General features: G+C 50.0%; 1 protein-coding gene across 1 annotated transcript in view; it reads right to left on the reverse strand.

Moving 5' to 3' along the window:
* LOC132809088 (tubulin alpha-1B chain-like) overlaps positions 1-18,317 on the reverse strand; it is a 48,908-nt gene that overhangs the window by 26,361 nt on the left and 4,230 nt on the right. The window contains exons 2-4 of the mRNA XM_060822487.1: positions 15,113-15,258; positions 5,466-5,688; positions 4,042-4,190 (exon numbers count right to left, since the gene is read on the reverse strand). Coding sequence (XP_060678470.1) covers positions 4,042-4,190; positions 5,466-5,688; positions 15,113-15,258 — 518 coding nt within the window. The remainder of the gene's footprint in view (positions 1-4,041; positions 4,191-5,465; positions 5,689-15,112; positions 15,259-18,317) is intronic.

An 18,317-nucleotide genomic window follows, 5' to 3' on the forward strand; every position in this document is an offset into this window, starting at 1 on the left:
AACTATTGAGCAAAACATAATTTTTTGAAACACGCTAGTTAAAATACAAACAAACAAGAACTTAGAATAACTCAACTACTGATAAACTTAATGGAATAACAGATACAGTACCTTATACTGATTAACTGTTCCAATATAATAACATCCCATCAATACACCCCTTCTCAAATTCAGATACCGATTTTCACATGCAGTTATCCAATCCAGGAGGAAACAACAACAAAAGAAATTGATGGAAAATAGCAGCTGGGAAATATCCAGTGAAGCTGCCAACTCTTTTGATATCCCAAAGGCTTCTACTGAAAATTAAACCTAAAACCTAGAAGGCCTGGCCTGAGATCGTTGGCCACGTAAAAAGCTGCTTTCGCTGTTCCAACTTTAAAACAAAATCCCAAAGCCTCACAAATTGTTTAGCTTCTCAGAGACAGCTCGGTATATTTGCCATACAACTTCTCTTTGAAAAAAGAAACCAGGGTAATAATGACGTCTCAAAGTGACAGCATCGTCGCAACCCTTTTGGATTAAGAGATGATCCAATCGTTGCCCTGAAGAGTCGATAAGGATAGACAGAGAGAAATAAATTCTTCCGGCTGGGTGAGGGTGTTGGAGCAAGGGGTAGGAACCTTAAAAATTGAAGCCAGGCTCTTCAGGGCTAAGGACTGGAAGCAGGTCTTTACAGAAAGGGGAATGGAAAATTGGAGTCCTCTCCACCCAAAGGCTGTCGAGACGGGAGATAGGTTGAATATTTCTGTTTGACATGTCTGCGTGAAAGATTATTAAGCCATTGCAGGTAGATACGGTTAGGATGTAGATGGACCACGGTATGATGGGCCACAGAATCAGGCTAGAATCATCGAATCCTGACAGTGTGGAATCAGGCAGTACGGCCCAACAGGTCCACACCGTCCCTCCGAAGAGCACCCCACCCAGACCCTTTCCTCTACCCTGATACGTTACATTTACCCCTCACTAATCCACCCCAACCTGCACATCCCTGGGCACTACGGGGACAATTTAGCACGGTCAATCCACCCTAACCTGCACATCTTTGGATTGTGGGAGGAACCCAGAACACCCAGAGGAAACCCACGCAGACACGGAGGGAGAATGTGCAAACTCCACACGGACGGTTGCACGAGGCTGGAATTGCACCCGGATCCCTGGCGCCCTGAGGCAGCAGTACTAACCACTGAGCCACCCCAGACTATGGAGACTGAATGGCCTCCTCCTGTGTCTCTGTTCTTGTCAGGCCCTGCCAGGACACTCCGGAGAGGAAGTGCGAAGACGAGTGTAAAGTTTTGAGGACACCCAGTCTGCTACTTCTGATCCACCGACCTGCTTCCAGCCCCCAGAGTCGCAGGATCTGGGGAAGGTTGGCTGCACTGTGCTAATGTCACTGGACGAGTAACCCGGAGACCCAGGCTGGTGAGCCACTGGATTGGCATAAAAACCCATCAGTGTCCTGGAGGGGAAGGTAATCCACGTGACTCCAGACTCACATCAATCCTTGACTCTTTGCCTTGCTCTTGGCGAAACAGTCAGCTCAAGGGGCACTTTGGGACAAACGTACATGGTGCCAGTGAAACGCAGATCCCATATTTGGACAAACAGACAATTCCTTTGAGTCATGCAGCATTAAAACCGGGCGTGCGGCCCACTATGTGAATGCACACCAACAGAGACTAAACTGTGCTCATCCCATTTCCCTGCACTGGGTCCATGGCGTCGCCAAGCCCTGGCGTTTTGAGTGCTTGTCCAGATGCTTCTTAAATGTTGCCAGAGTCCCTGCCTCCACCACCCTCTCAGGCACAGCACCTTCCATATTCCCCCTGTCTTCTGGGTGAAAAATAGTTCCTCCAAACCACTTGTTTAAACACGTGCCGTGGGGGAAGAGATTCTCGCAATCTGCCGTGAATACGCCTCTCACAATGCCGTATCCCTCGGTCAGACTCCCTCCTCTGCTCCGGGTCTACCTCGTCTCTCCACGTGACGGAGACCTTCTTTTCCGGGCAACGTCCTGGTGAATCCGCTCCGCGCCCTCCCCAGTGCCATCGCGTCTTTCCCGATAGGATGGACGATCAGAACTGCACGCAGTATTCCATCTGTGGCCGAACCAACGCCTTACCAAGTTGTGGCGAGACTTCCTTGTCCCTGTATTCTGTGCCCTAACTCATCAAGGTCAGCATCCCTGTCTTCAGCACCCTGCCTACCTGCGCTGACGCCTTCAGGGACTCATACACCGAAGTCCCTTTCTTGCTCAGTACTCCCTAGGGAGCTACCATGCATTGTGCATACCATTCCCTTATTAGACCCCAAATGCACCACCTCGCACTTATCAGGATTACATTTCAATTGCTGTTGCTCGGCCCAATTTACTGGTTGATCCATATCAGATTGTAGCTTGAGACCATTCTCCTCAGTGTTAATAACACCATCTTGGATTCTGTACCTCAGATTGGTGTCGCAAATGGCCACCGCTAAACTTTTCACTGTACTCATGTGAGTACACGTGACAATTAGCGTAATTTAATTCTTGCGTCTCTGCAGTAATAATACTTTCCACATCTGTCCTCCTTACAAGCGACCACCTTGACCAAAACCCTTAGGGACCTGTTCCAGCATCATCTGACTGGACAGGTCAAATTTAGATTAGATTTCCTACAGTGTGGAAACAGGCCCTTCAGCCCAACCAGTCCACACCGACCCTCCGAAGAGTAACCCACCCAGACCCATTTCCCGCTGACTAATGCACCTAACACTACAGGGACAATTTAGCACGGCCAATCCACCCTAACCTGCACATCCCTGGGCACTACAGGGACAATTTAGCACGGCCAATCCACCCTAACCCTGCACATCCCTGGGCACTACGGGACAATTTAGCACGGCCAATCCACCCTAACCTGCACATCCCTGGGCACTACGGGGACAATTTAGCACGGCCAATCCACCCTAACCTGCACATCCCTGGGCACTACGGGGGCAATTTAGCACGGCCAATCCACCCTAACCTGCACATCCCTGGGCACTACAGGGACAATTTAGCACGGCCAATCCACCCTAACCTGCACATCCCTGGGCACTACGGGGGCAATTTAGCACGGCCAATCCACCCTAACCCTGCACATCCCTGGGCACTACGGGACAATTTAGCACGGCCAATCCACCCTAACCTGCACATCCCTGGGCACTACGGGGACAATTTAGCACGGCCAATCCACCCTAACCTGCACATCCCTGGGCACTACGGGGACAATTTAGCACGGCCAATCCACCCTAACCTGCACATCCCTGGGCACTACGGGGACAATTTAGCACGGCCAATCCACCCTAACCTGCACATCCCTGGGCACTACAGGGACAATTTAGCACGGCCAATCCACCCTAACCTGCACATCCCTGGGCACTACGGGGGCAATTTAGCACGGCCAATCCACCCTAACCCTGCACATCCCTGGGCACTACGGGACAATTTAGCACGGCCAATCCACCCTAACCTGCACATCCCTGGGCACTACGGGGACAATTTAGCACGGCCAATCCACCCTAACCTGCACATCCCTGGGCACTACGGGGACAATTTAGCACGGCCAATCCACCCTAACCTGCACATCCCTGGGCACTACGGGGACAATTTAGCACGGCCAATCCACCCGAACCTGCACATCCCTGGGCACTACGGGGACAATTTAGCACGGACAACCCGCCCTAACGTGCAAATCTTTGGATTGTGGGAGGAAACCGGAGCATGCAGAGGAAACCCACGCAGACACGGGGAGAATGTGCAAACTCCACACACACAGTCGCCCGAGGCTGGGATCGAACCCGGGACCCTGGTGCTGTGATGCAGCAGTGCTAACCACTGGGCCACCGTGCCACCCTATCGAAGGGAAGGATTGAGCAGCGCCTTGCTTTGGCTGTTACGGTCAAACAGGCTGTAGCACCTCTCGCCAACCTGGTCCGCAGAGGAACTCGGGTCGCCATCCCTGGGGAAAGTATGCATGGGGAGAGCCAGGAATGTGATCTGAACGAACAACCTACCAGCTTCCGGATGCGATCCAGGACCAAATCCACGATCTCCTTGCCGATGGAGCAGTGGCCCCGGGCGTAGTTGTTAGCCGCGTCCTCCTTGCCGGTGATCAGCTGCTCAGGGTGGAAGAGCTGTCGGTAGGTGCCGGTACGGACCTCATCTGGGGGACGGTGTGAGAAATGGTGAATGATTAACTGAGTGCTCCACTTGCTGGGATACATGAGGTGGTGCGAGGTTCTGAGAGGAAGGATCCTGGTGTGTTTGAGGGTGTGACAGTCCGACAATTGACACACAATCCCCTGAAGGACCGTGAGTGCGACGAGTTACTCTGATGTTCAGTGACACCGCCAACACTGCTCACTGACAAATATTGGCTTCCCGACTCAAACTGAAAATCCTGTTCTCGACTGAAAATATTCCTGTTGCACTCCCCATCTCCATCTGACCCAATTCATCTGCTGCTGAAACCCTCATCCTAATGAATCTCTTCTGCTCCCTCCTCAGTGCAATGACACCTTCCCTGTATAGCACAGTGACCAGAATTGCACACACTGTGGTCTAACTAACATCATTGATAGCTCCAACATCACCTCCTTACTCACGCATTTAACGCCTTAATTAAGAAGAGATCCCATTTGCCTCGTCATTCACACGGAATGGTAGGCGATGAACGGCTGAGGATCCTGGGAATATATTCATTCGAGTTTAGAAGGTTATGGGGAGATCTAATAGAAACTTACAAGATAATGCGTGGCTTAGAAAGGGTGGGTTCTGGGAATTTGTTTCCGTCAGGCGGGGGGAGACTAGGGCCTTACAATTAGAAGGGGGGTCAATTTAGAACGGAAATGAGGAGGCATTTCTTCAGCCGGAGAGTGGTGGGCCTGTGGGGATTCGTTACCACGGAGTGCAGTGGAGGCCGGGACGTTAAATGTCTTCAAGGCAGAGATTGATAAATTCTTGAGCTCGCAAGGAATTAAGGGCGACGGGGATGGTGCGGGTAAGTGGCGATGAAATGTCCATCAGCCATGATTGAATGGACTCAACGGGCCGAATGGCCTTACTTCCACTTTTATCTACCGGTGGTGGGGGCTGTATGGAGGGTCCGCACAGAGTCGATGGGCTATCTGCACTGTACTCATCTTTTAAGCAACATAATTGTGCCCACATCCACCACTTCTTCATGAAATTCCACATACAAACCACCCTCTGGCTGAAGGATTTGCCCTTCCTGTCTTTTTCAAATCCCTCTCCTCACACCTTAAAAGCGTGCTCAGGCTCCCACCCCCAGGGATGCTGAACCGATGTGCGGCCGCGTGGTTTAGACGCAGCGTCGCCTGGGTAACCGCGGAAGCTTCTCTGGCGGACGCCCCATTTTCTCTCCAACCTGCTCGGGCGAGCCGGCGCATTCTTCGTTTCCCCCCCTCCCCGCCCTTACCTACCACGGTGGGCTCCAGATCGATGAAGACGGCCCGGGGAACGAGCTTCCCCGCCCCGGTCTCGCTGAAGAAGGTGTGGAAGGAGTCGTCTTGCAAGCCGCCGGACTTTGGAGGGCGCATTTTACCGTCGGGCTTGATGCGGTGCTCCAGGCAGTACAGTTCCCAGCATGCATTGCCGAGTTGCACGCCGGCCTGGCCGATGTGGAGGGACAGGCACTCGCGCTAGACAGAGAGGAGGAGAGCACAGGACCATCACGTCAATCAGTGGCTGCTCACAATGTTTCGTTGAGTGGGATGGGAGGAAAGCTGGTGAAAGGAGTCTTTAGTTTCCGACCAATTCCTCCCTCTGTGCCGCTCCCACACACTCATAGAGTCCCTACGGTGTGGAACCAGACCATTCGGCCCATCGGGTCCACGCCGACCCTCCGAAGAGCATCCCACCCAAACCCAGTCCACCTCTCTAACCCTGCATTTCCCACGGCTAGCTTGTCTAGCCTGCACATCCCTGGGCACTACGGGGACAATTTAGCACGGCCAACCCACCTTAACCTGCACATCCCTGGGCACTACGGGGACAATTTAGCACGGCCAACCCACCCTAACCTGCACATCCCTGGGCACTACGGGGACAATTTAGCACGGCCAACCCACCCTAACCTGCACATCCCTGGGCACTACGGGGACAATTTAGCACGGCCAACCCACCCTAACCCGCACATCCCTGGGCACCAAGGGGACAATTTAGCACGGCCAATCCCACCCTAACCTGCACATCCCTGGGCACTACGGGGACAATATAGCACGGCCAATCCCACCCTAACCTGCACATCCCTGGGCACTACGGGGACAATTTAGCACGGCCAATCCACCCTAACCTGCACATCCCTGGGCACTACGGGGACAATTTAGCACGGCCAATCCACCCTAACCTGCACCTCTTTGGACTGTGGGAAGAAACCAGAGCACTCAGAGGAAACCCACGCAGATACGTGGGTATGCACAAACTCCTGGAATCAAGTCTGGGTCTCTGGTGCTCTGAGGGAGCAATGCTGACCACTGAGCCACCGTGGTGCCCTGTATTCATCCCTGCTCAATCATCTCTCGCACTCCCTCACCCATGCTCTGTCTACATTGCCCTTACAACTGTCTCCGTACACCAGCCCTCACTCATGTTTTTACCCACCACGCTGCTCATTCAATGTCCATCTCTGTGCTTGGCCCGTTCACCGTGTCCCCACCTCTTCACTGCCACTGTCTCCCAGTCTGTGCATGGACCCTCACTGTGTGAGCAGAGAACCTGGAAGCAGGGTTTGGCCATTCGGTCCTTCAAGCCCATTCCGCCCTTTAATAAGAGCAGGGCTGACCCCCTCCCTCCCCACCCCACCCCACAGGGGAACGCAAGTGTGCTTCTGTTGTTAAAAAGGAAACACCAGGAGAAAGTGAGGACTGGAGATCAGAGTCGAGAGTGTGTGTGGTGCCGGAAAAGCACAGCGGGGTCAGGCAGCATCCGAGGAGCAGGAGAATCGACGTTTCCGGGCAGGAGGAATCCTGATGACGGGCTTATGCCCGAAACGTCGATTCGCCCGCCCCCCCTCGGATGTTGCCTGACCCTGCTGTGCTTTTCCAGCACCACACACTCTCGACCCGCAAAGGAAATGCCAAACAATTATGGGCCATTTAGCTCTACTTCAGTGGTGGGCAAGCTGTTAGAATCAGTCCTGAGATTCTGTCAGTAAACTGTCAGTGAGAAAGGCTTGGACTGCTCAGGGATAATCAGCATGGCTTTGTTCAGGGAAGGCCATGCCTTACAAATTCGACTGAATTCTTCAAAGAGGTGGTGAGAAGGGTAATGCTGTGGATGGATTTCATCGATGGATTTACATAAGGCGTTTGACAAGATCCCAAGTGGTCGAGTGGTCAATAAAGTAAAAGTGACCGTGCAGAAATGGATCCAAAGTTGGCTTAATAAAAGGAAACGGAGGGTAATAGTTGGTGGCTTGCCTTTGTGAATGGCATTCTGCCTCATGTGGTCTTCAGCGAGGCTCAGTTTTCAGATCCCTGCTGTTTGCTTTTGAAAGTGGGGTCACAGTTGGGAGGTTTGCCATTGAGGAGAAAGTGAGGACTGCTGATGCCCAGGTCGGGCAGCATCCGAGGAGCAGGTGATTCGATGTTCCGGTCATAAGCCCCTCGCTCCCGAAGAAGGGCTTATGCCGGAAACGTCGATTCTCCTGCTCCTCGGATGCTGCCAAATTTGTAGATGACACAATCATGGCTGTTCAGAGAGGCCTCCCCCTCCTCCCTCAACCCCCAAACCAGTCCTCAGTTGTCCTCATCATTCAGAGTCATACTCTCAACATCGCCCCTCTGCCCTGTTTCTCTATCTATCGGTCCACCAGTTTCGGTTATTCATGAGATGTGAGCATCACTGACGTTTTCTGCCTAATCCCAATAGCCCCAGCAGCATGGCTATCTTCTTGAATTCAAGGGGCTGGCTTGGCCGTTGAAGAGGGCATTTCAGAGTGCGCTGTATGACTGAGGGGTTGGAGTCTCATGTAGGCCCAGACTGGGTAAGGGTGGCAGATTTCCTTTGCTGAACGACAACAGTGAACCAGATGAGTTTTCAAGCCACGAGGTGGGCGGTGTGGTTAGCGCTCACAGCGTCAGGGACCTGGCTGGGTGACTGTCTCGCGTCACGTTCTCCCCGTGTCTGTGGGGGTTTCTGCCGGGTGCTCTGCTTCCCACCCACAGTTCAAAGATGTGCATGTGAGGTGGATTGGCCATTTTAAAAATTGCCTTGTAGTGTCTAGGGATGTGCATGCAAAGGTGGATTAGCCATGGTTAAAATCTCCGTAGAGGGCTACGAGGATAGAATAGAGAACATTCCAGCACAGTACAGGCGCTTCGGCCCTTCAATGTTGTGCCGACCTGTGAAACCAATCTGAAGCCCGTCTGTACTACACTATCCCATTCTCATCTAAATGTTTAACCAATGCCCATTTAAATGCCCCTAAAGTTGGCGAGTCTACTCCTGTTACAGACAGTGCGTTCCATGCCCCCGACTACTCTCTGAGTAAAGAAACTCCCTCTGCCCTCTGTCCTGTATCTATCACCCCCTCAGTTTAAAGCTGTGTCCCCTCGTGCTAGCCATCACCGTCTGAGGGAAAAGCCTCTCACTGTCCACCCTATCTAACCCTCGGATTATCTTAGACGTCTCAATTAAGTCACCTCTCAACCTCCTTCTCTCTAACGGAAACAGCCTCAAGTCCCTCAGCCTTTCCCCATAAGACCTTCCCTCCATTACCAGGAAACATCCCGGGAAATCTCCTCTGAACCCTTTCCAAAGCTTCCACATCCTTCCTATAATGTGGTGACCAGAACTGTACGCAATACTCCAAGTGCGGCCGCACCAGAGTTTTGTACAGCTGCAGCATGACCTTGTGGCTCCGAAATTCAGTCCCTCTCCCGATAAAAGCTAACACACCGTACACCTTCCTATCAAACTGGGTGGCAACTTTCAGGGATCTATGTACATGGACACCGAGATCTCTCTGCTCATCTACATGACCAAGAATCTTACCATTAGCCCAGTACTCTGCATTCCTGTTACTCCTTCCAAAGTGAATCATCTCACACTTTTCCACATTAAACTCCATCTGCCACCTCCCAGCCCAGCTCTGCAGCTTATCGACGTCCCTCTGTAACCCACAACATCATTCCGCACTATCCACAACTCCACCGACCTTAGTGTCATCCGCAAATTTACTAACCCATCCTTCCACACCCTCATCCAGGTCATTTATAAAAATGACCAACAGCAGTGGCCCCAGAACAGACCCTGTGGTACCCCTCTGGGAACTGAGCTCCAGGATGAACATTTCCCATCAACCACCACCCTCTGCCTTCTTTCAGTGAGCCAATTTCTGATCCCAACCGCTAAATCACCCACAATCCCATACCTCCGTGTTTGGTGCAGTAGCCTACCGTGGGGAACCTTATCAAACACCTGACTGAAACCCATATACACCACATCCACTGCTTTACCCTCATCCACCTGTTTGGTCACCTTCTCAAAGAACTCACTAAGGTTAGTGAGGCATAACCTACCCTTCACAAAACTGTATTGACTATCCCTAATCAACTTATTCTTTTCTAGATGATTATAAATCCTATCTCTTATAACCTTTTCCAACACTTTACCCACAACCGAAGTAAGGCTCACTGGTCTATAATTGCCAGGGTTGTCTCTACTCCCCTTCTTGAAGAAGGGGACAACATTTGCTATCCTCCAGTCTTCTGGCACTATTCCTGTAGACAATGAGGACATAAAGATCAAAGCCAAAGGCTCGGCAATCTCCTCCCTGGCTTCCTAGAGGATAAATCCCATCCGGCCCAGGAGACTTATCTATTTTCACACTTTCCAAAATTCTAACATCTCCTTGTGAACCTCAATCCCATCTAGCCTAGTTGCCCGTATCTCAGTACTCTCAACAACTTTGTCTTTTTCCAGTGTGAATACTGATGAAAAATAGTCATTTAGCACTTCCCCTATCTCCTCAGACTCCACACACAACTTCCCCCTACAGTCCTTGATTGGCCCTAATCTTACACTAGTCATTCTTTTATTCCTGATATACCGATAGAAAGCTTTAGGGTTTTCCTTGATCCTATCTGTCAATGACTTCTCATGTCTTTTCTTAGCTCTCTCTTTAGGTCTTTCCTGGCTATCTTGAAACTCTCAAGCGCTGTAACTGAGCCTTCATGTCTCCTTCTAACATAAGCCTCCTTCTTCCTCTTAACATGAGATTCAACTTCTTTAGTAAACCATAGTTCCCTCGCTCAACCACTTCCTCCCTGCCTGACTGATACATACTTATCAAGGACACGCAGTAGCTGTTCCTTGAATAAGCTCCACATTTCAATTGTGCCCACCCCCTGCAGTCTCCTTCCCTATCCTATGCATCCTAAATCTTGCCGAATCACATCATAATTGCCTTTCCCCCCAGCTATGACTGTTGCCTTCCGGTGTATCCCTATCCCTTTCCATTGCTAAAAATGTATTCAAATGAACTCAGATTTCTCCAGTTTCCTCATTTCCCCTTCCCCCACCTTGTCTCAGTCAAATCCCTCGAACTCAGCACTGCCTTCCTAACCTGCAATCTTCTTCCTGACCCATCCGCCCCCACCCCACTCCGGCCTATCACCCTCAGCTTGACCTCCTTCCACCTACCACATCTCCAACGCCCCTCCCCCAAGTCCCTCCTCCCTACCTTTTATCTTAGCTTGCTGGACACACTTTCCTCATTCCTGAAGAAGGGCATATGCCCGAAACGTCGAATCTCCTGCTCCTTGGAAGCTGCCTGATCTGCTGCGCTTTTCCAGCAACACATTTTCAGCTCTGATCTGCAGCATCTGCAGACCTCACTTTCTCCCCACTGCTAAAGTAACCATAACTTACTTGTGGTCACTATCATTAAAGTGCTCACCTACCTCCAAATCTAACACCTGGCCGAGTTCATTACCCAGTACCAAATCCAATATGGCCTCGCCCCTTGTTGGCCCGTCTACATACTGTGTCAGGAAACCTTCTGTACACATTGGACAAAAACTGACCCATCTAAAGTACTCAAACTATAGCATTCTCAGTCAATATTTGGAAAGTTAAAGTCCCCCATAACAACTACCCTGTCACTCTCGCTCTTATCCAGAATTATCTTTGCTATCCTTTCCTCTACATCTCTGGAACTATTCGGAGACCTATAGAAAACTCCCAACAGGATGACCTCTCCTTTCCTGTTTCTAACTTCAGCCCATACTACCTCAGTCGACAGGTCCTCAGACATCCTTTCTGCCATCATAATACCGTCCTTCACCAACAATGCCACACCTCCCCCCTCTTTTTTACCATCTTCTCTGTTAGATTAGATTCCCTACAGTGTGGAAACAGGCCCTTCGGCCCAACAAGTCCACATTGACCCTCCGAAGAGTAACCCATCCTCTTCTGACTAATGCACCTAACGCTATGGACAATTGACCTGCCCCACACATCTTTGGAATGTGGGAGGAAACCAGAGCACCCGGAGGAAACCCACACAGACATGGGGAAAACGTGCAAACTCCACACAGTCAGTCGCCCAAAGCTGGAATCGAACCTGGGGCCCTGGTGCTGTGAGGGAGCAGTGCTAACCACTAAGCCACTGTGCTGCCCTTACTGAAACATTGAAATCCCGGAACCTGCAACAACCTTTCCTGTCCCTGCTCTACCTGTGTCTCTGAAATGGCCACAACTTTGAAGTCCCAGGTACCAACCCATGCTGCCAGTTCACCCACCTTATTCCGGATGCTCCTGACGTTGAATTAGACACAGTTCAAACCAGCATCCTGACTACTGGTGCACTCGTGACCTTAAAACCTTATTTGTGACCTCACCACTCTCAACCTCCTGGACACTGGAGCTACAATTGATGTTCCCGTCCCCCTGCTTAATTAGTTTAGGATGAAGTGGGTCTGGATGGGATGCTGTTCTGAGGGAGCTGATGGGCCAAATGGCCTCTTCCTGCACTGTGGGCATTCCATGATCGTCCCACAGTTACCATAACTGATTGTAGCCTTTTAATTCCTGATTTAGAGTCATAGAGATGTACAGCATGGAAACAGACCCTTCGGTCCAACCCATCCATGCTGACCCAGATATCCCAACCCGATGTAGTCCCACCTGCCAGCACCTGGCCCATATCCCTCCAAACCCTTCCTATTCATATACCCATCCAAATGCCTCTTAAATGTTGTCATTGTACCAGCCTCCACCACTTCCTCTGGCAGCTCATTCCATACACGTACCACCCTCTGTGTGAAAAAGTTGCCCCTTACATCTCTTTTATATCTTTCCCCTCTCACCCTAAACCTATGCCCTCTAGTTCTGGACTCCCCCGCCCCAGGGAAAAGACTTTGTATATTTATGCCCCTCATAATTTTGTAAACCTCTATAAGGTCACCCCTCAGCCTCCAACGCTCCAGGGAAAACAGCCCCAGCCTGTTCAGCCTCTCCCTATAGCTCAAATCCTCCCACCCCGGCAACATCCTTGCTGTTGTGATTCTGTTCGCCGAGCTGGGAATTTGTGTTGCAGACGTTTTGTCCCCTGTCTAGGTGACATCCTCAGTGCTTGGAAGCCTCATGTGAAGCGCTTCTGTGATGTTTCCTCCGGCATTTATAGTGATTTGTATCTGCCACTTCCGGTTGTCAGTTCCAGCTGTCCGCCGCAGTGGCCGGTATATTGGGTCCAGGTCGATGTGCTTGACCTGAACTGACAGCAAGACTACTGCGACCACTAGGACTCATAACAGCACACAAACCAACAGCCACTCTCAGACAACAACTCACCAGGACTAAGGACCCGATACCCAGCATGAGCAAAACCAACGTAGTGTACAAAATCCCATGCAAGGACTGCACAAAACACTACATAGGACAAACAGGAAGACAGCTAACAACCCGCATCCTTGAACACCAAACTAGCCACGAAACGACACGACCAGCTATCCTTCGTAGCCACACACACAGATGACAAGCAACATGAATTCAACTGGGACAACATTACTATTATCGGACAAGGCAAACAGAGAACAGCCAGGGAATTCCTAGAGGCATGGCACTCATCCACAGATTCAATCAACAAACACATTGAGCTGGACCCAATATACCAGCCACTGCAATGGACAGCTGGAACTGACAACCAGAAGCGGCAGAACAAATCACTATAAATGCCGGAGGAAAGATCACAGAAGCGCTTCACAGGAGGCTCCCAAGCACTGAGGATGTCACCTAGACAGGGGACGAAACGTCTGCAACACCAACTCCCAGCTCGGCGAACAGAACCACAACAACGAGCATCCGAGCTACAAATCTTTTCCCAAACTTTGAACATCCTTGTAAATCTTTTCTGAACCCTTTCAAGTTTCACAACATCTTTCCGATAGGAAGGAGACCAGAATTGCACGTAACATTCCAACAGTGGCCTAACCAATGTCCTGTACAGCCGCAACATGACCCTCCCAACTCCTGCACTCAATACTCTGACCAATAAAGGAAAGCATACCAAACTCCTCCTTCACTATCCTATCTACCTGCGACTCCGCTTTCAAGGAGCTAGGAACCTGCACTCCAAGGTCTCTTTGTTCAGCAACACTCCCTAGGACCTTACCATTAAGTGTATAAGTCCTGCTAAGATTTACTTTCCCAAAATGCAGCACCTCACATTTGTCTGAATTAAACTCCATCTGCCACTTCTCAGCCCATCTGGTCCAGATCGTGTTGTAATCTGAGGTAACCCTCTTCGCTGTCCACTACACCTCCAATTTTGATGTCATTTGTTGTCCAATTGCTGTTGTGGAATTTGGACCCCTGTTGCCGAAAAGGCAAATGGATTTATGGTCATTATAAACAGAGACATTGATTGCAAAAGGAATAAGGTCATTGTGAACCTGCTTATAGGGCACCCTTGCCTTTACTATTGCTTTCACCCTGGGCCTTGCTCTTTCCAATGGACACGAAGGCTTTAGACAGAGTGCAGAAAAGATGGAAGGGTAGGATCCCAAGAGGGTATCAGAGTAAGAATGTTTTGCTGTAGTTATACAGGGCCTTGGTGAGGCCACACCTCAAGTATTGTGCGCAGTTTTGGTTTCCTCATCTGAGGAAGGACATTCTCGTTATTGAGGGCATCCAGAGGTTCACCATACTGATTCCCCGGGATGGAAGGACTGACATACAAACAAAGACTGGATCAACTGGGCATGTACTCGCTGGAATTTAGATGCACGAGTTGGGGGAGTCTCATAGAAACATCTAAAATCTTGACGCGACTGGACAGGCTAGATGCAGAGAGGATTTCCCAATGTTGGGGAAGTCCAGAACTGGGTGGGGTTGGGGGAGGGGGGGGGGAGGGGGGGGGGGTCACAGTCTAAGAATAAGGGGTAAGCCATTTAGGACTGAGATAAGGAAGAATTTGTTCACTCAGAGGGTTGTGAACCTGTGGAATTCTCTCCCACAGGAAGCTGTTGGGGCCAGTACTTTACATAGATTCAAGAGGGAGCTGGACAAGGGGCTCAAGGGATAGGGAGAGAAAGCGGGAGGGGGCTACTGAGATTGCATGATCAGCCACGATTGTAATGAACGGTGGCACAGGGCCGACCCTTGCACATATTGTCGACGTTTCTACAACCAGGACAGCTTGGTGGAGGCAGATTTCACTACAGATTCGGATCATCGCCCAAAAGCTAAATCATTTGGACCACAGGTTTTTTTTTGTATGTGTATATAGGGGTGGGAAGCAGTGGAGTTGGCAAAGGTGAGCCGCTGGCACAACCACAATGGGCTGAATGGCCTGCTTCGGTGCTAGCAGTGTCTGTGATGCTGACTCCTGGTTATTAGTGACACGTTGCTGGGTTGGTCATCCAGCAGGCCAATCACCATGTACAGCTCTCATTTTAGCGCTAGCTGCTCACTTCTGCCACCTCCTCCCGTTAATCAGCACCCCACCCCCTCTGGATGCCCTTCCGCCTCACTACCTCTCCCTTCCCCTCAACCCAAGCAGGGGGAGATCCGGTGGGGGAACTGCACGGGGCTGGGCACACATGCGCTGTGGACACCCACCATCTCGCTGTGCTCCTCCTGTGGCTTGTCCGAGACGTCACCCGCCCTCACCGCTCCCGGCCACGGCGCGACACGCTGCCTCTGCTGGCCAGGCTTCCTGGTCGTCGATGTGCGGTTCTCCTCCCACTTCCCGCCTGTTATAATGGCTGCAGGGTTAACAAGGAGCAACATCAGTGATAACACATTTGCTGATATCTCTTGGCAACCTGAGATGGGACCCCAGATATCAGTGAGATGCCTATATTCATCGCTTTCTACCAGTGACGCCCCTGTACCCATCATTTTCCATCAGTGCCAGCCTTATCTTCATCAAATCCCATCAGTGACCCCCTTACACCCATCAAATCCCATCACTGACACCCCTACACTCATCAAATCCCATCCCTGACAATCCTACACTCATCAAATCCCATCACTGACACCCCTACACTCATCAAATCCCATTCTTGACAATCCTACACCCATCAAATCCCATCACTGACACCCCTACCCTCATCAAATTCCATCCCTGACAACTCTACCCTCATCAAATTCCATCCCTGACAATCCTACACCATCAAATCCCATCAATGACACCCTTATACACATCAAATCCCATCAGTAACACCCTTATACACATCAAATCCCATCAGTGACACCCTTACACACATCAAATCCCATCACTGACACCCCTACACTTATCAAATTCCATCCCTAACAACCCTACACTCATCAAATTCCATCCCAGACAACTCTACCCTCATCAAATCCCATCAGTGACACCCTTACACCTAACAAATCCCATCAATGTCACACCATATACACATCAAAACTCATCAATGACACCCTTCCATCCAACAAATCCCATCAATGTCACACCATATACACATCAAATCCCATCAGTGACACCCTTACACCCAACAAATCCCATCACTGACACCCCATATACACATCAAATCCCATCAGTGACACCCTTACGCCCAACAAATCCCATCAGTGACACCCCTACACTCATCAAATTCCATCCCAGACAACTCTAACCTCATCAAATCCTATCAGTGACACCCTTACACCTAATAAATCCCATCAATGACACCCCATATACACATCAAATCCCATCATGGACACCCCTCCACCCAACAAATTCCATCAGTGACACCCCTACACTCATCAAACCCCATCACTGACACCCCTACACTTATCAAATTCCATCCCTAACAACCCTACTCTCATCAAATTCCAACCCTGACAACTCTACACCCATCAAATCCCATCAATGACACCCCTACACACATTAAATCCCATCACTGACACCCCTACACGCATCAAATCCCATCAATGACACCTCTACACACATCAAATCCCATCACTGACACCCCTATAACATCAAATCCCATCACTGACATCCCTACACTCATCAAATTCCATCCCTGACAACTCTACCCTCATCAAATTCCATCCCTGACAACCCTACCCTCATCAAATCCAATCAATGACACCCCTTACACACATCAAATTCCATCACTGATACCCCTGCACTCATCAAACCTCATCCCTGACAACCCCACCCTCAACAAATTCCATCCCTGACACTCCTACACCCATCAAACCCCATCACTGACACCCCTACCCTCATCAAATCCAATCACTGACAACCCTAAACCCATCAAATCCTATTAATGACATCCCTACACCCATCAAATACCATTAATGTCACCCCAATACACATCAAATCCCATCAGTGACACTCCTCCACCCATCAAATCCCATCAATAATACACCTATACACATCAAATACCATTAATGACACCCCAATACACATCAAATCCCATCAGTGCCAGCCCAACACTCCTCCACCCATCAAATCCAGTCAGTGACAGTCCTACCCTCATCAAACCCCTTTAGTGATACCTCTACTCCCATCAAATCCCATTAGGAACACACCTACACCCATTAGAGATACCTCTACACCCATCAGTGACACCCCAGCACACAATATATTGCATCAGTGAAATGTTTACACCCATCAAATTCCATTGACACTTCCATACTCATTAAATTGCAATGTTGAAACTCCTACACCCATCAAACCCATTATTTACACTTCCGCACCCAAACCCCATTGTTGACACCCCTACTCCAATCAAACCCCATGTTGACACCCCTACTCCAATCAAACTCCATGTTGACACCCCTACTCCAATCAAACCCCATTGTTGATATCCCTACTCCAATCAAACCCCATTGTTGACACCCCTACTCCAATCAAACCCCATTGTTGATATCCCTACTCCAATCAAACCCCATGTTGACACCCCTACTCCAATCAAACCCCATGTTGACACCCCTACTCCAATCAAACCCCATTGTTGACATCCCTACTCCAATCAAACCCCATTGTTGACACCCCTACTCCAATCAAACCCCATTGTTGATATCCCTACTCCAATCAAACCCCATTGTTGATATCCCTACTCCAATCAAACCCCATTGTTGACATCCCTACTCCAATCAAACCCCATGTTGACATCCCTACTCCAATCAAACCCCATTGTTGATATCCCTACTCCGATCAAACCCCATTGTTGACATCCCTACTCCAATCAAACCCCATGTTGACATCCCTACTCCAATCAAACCCCATTGTTGATATCCCTACTCCAATCAAACCCCATTGTTGATATCCCTACTCCAATCAAACCCCATGTTCACACCCCTACTCCAATCAAACCCCATTGTTGACATCCCTACTCCAATCAAATCCCATTGTTGACACCCCTACTCCAATCAAACCCCATTGTTGATATCCCTACTCCAATCAAACCCCATGTTGACACCCCTACTCCAATCAAACCCCATGTTGACACCCCTACTCCAATCAAACCCCATTGTTGATATCCCTACTCCAATCAAACCCCATTGTTGACATCCCTACTCCAATCAAACCCCATTGTTGATATCCCTACTCCAATCAAACCCCATTGTTGACACCCCTACTCCAATCAAACCCCATTGTTGATATCCCTACTCCAATCAAACCCCATGTTGACACCCCTACTCCAATCAAACCCCATGTTGACACCCCTACTCCAATCAAACCCCATTGTTGACATCCCTACTCCAATCAAACCCCATGTTCACACCCCTACTCCAATCAAACCCCATTGTTGACATCCCTACTCCAATCAAACCCCATTGTTGACATCCCTACTCCAATCAAACCCCA

Source organism: Hemiscyllium ocellatum, unplaced genomic scaffold, assembly GCF_020745735.1.
Source record: "Hemiscyllium ocellatum isolate sHemOce1 unplaced genomic scaffold, sHemOce1.pat.X.cur. R1, whole genome shotgun sequence".
In the NCBI taxonomy this organism is placed as follows: Eukaryota; Metazoa; Chordata; class Chondrichthyes; order Orectolobiformes; family Hemiscylliidae; genus Hemiscyllium; species Hemiscyllium ocellatum.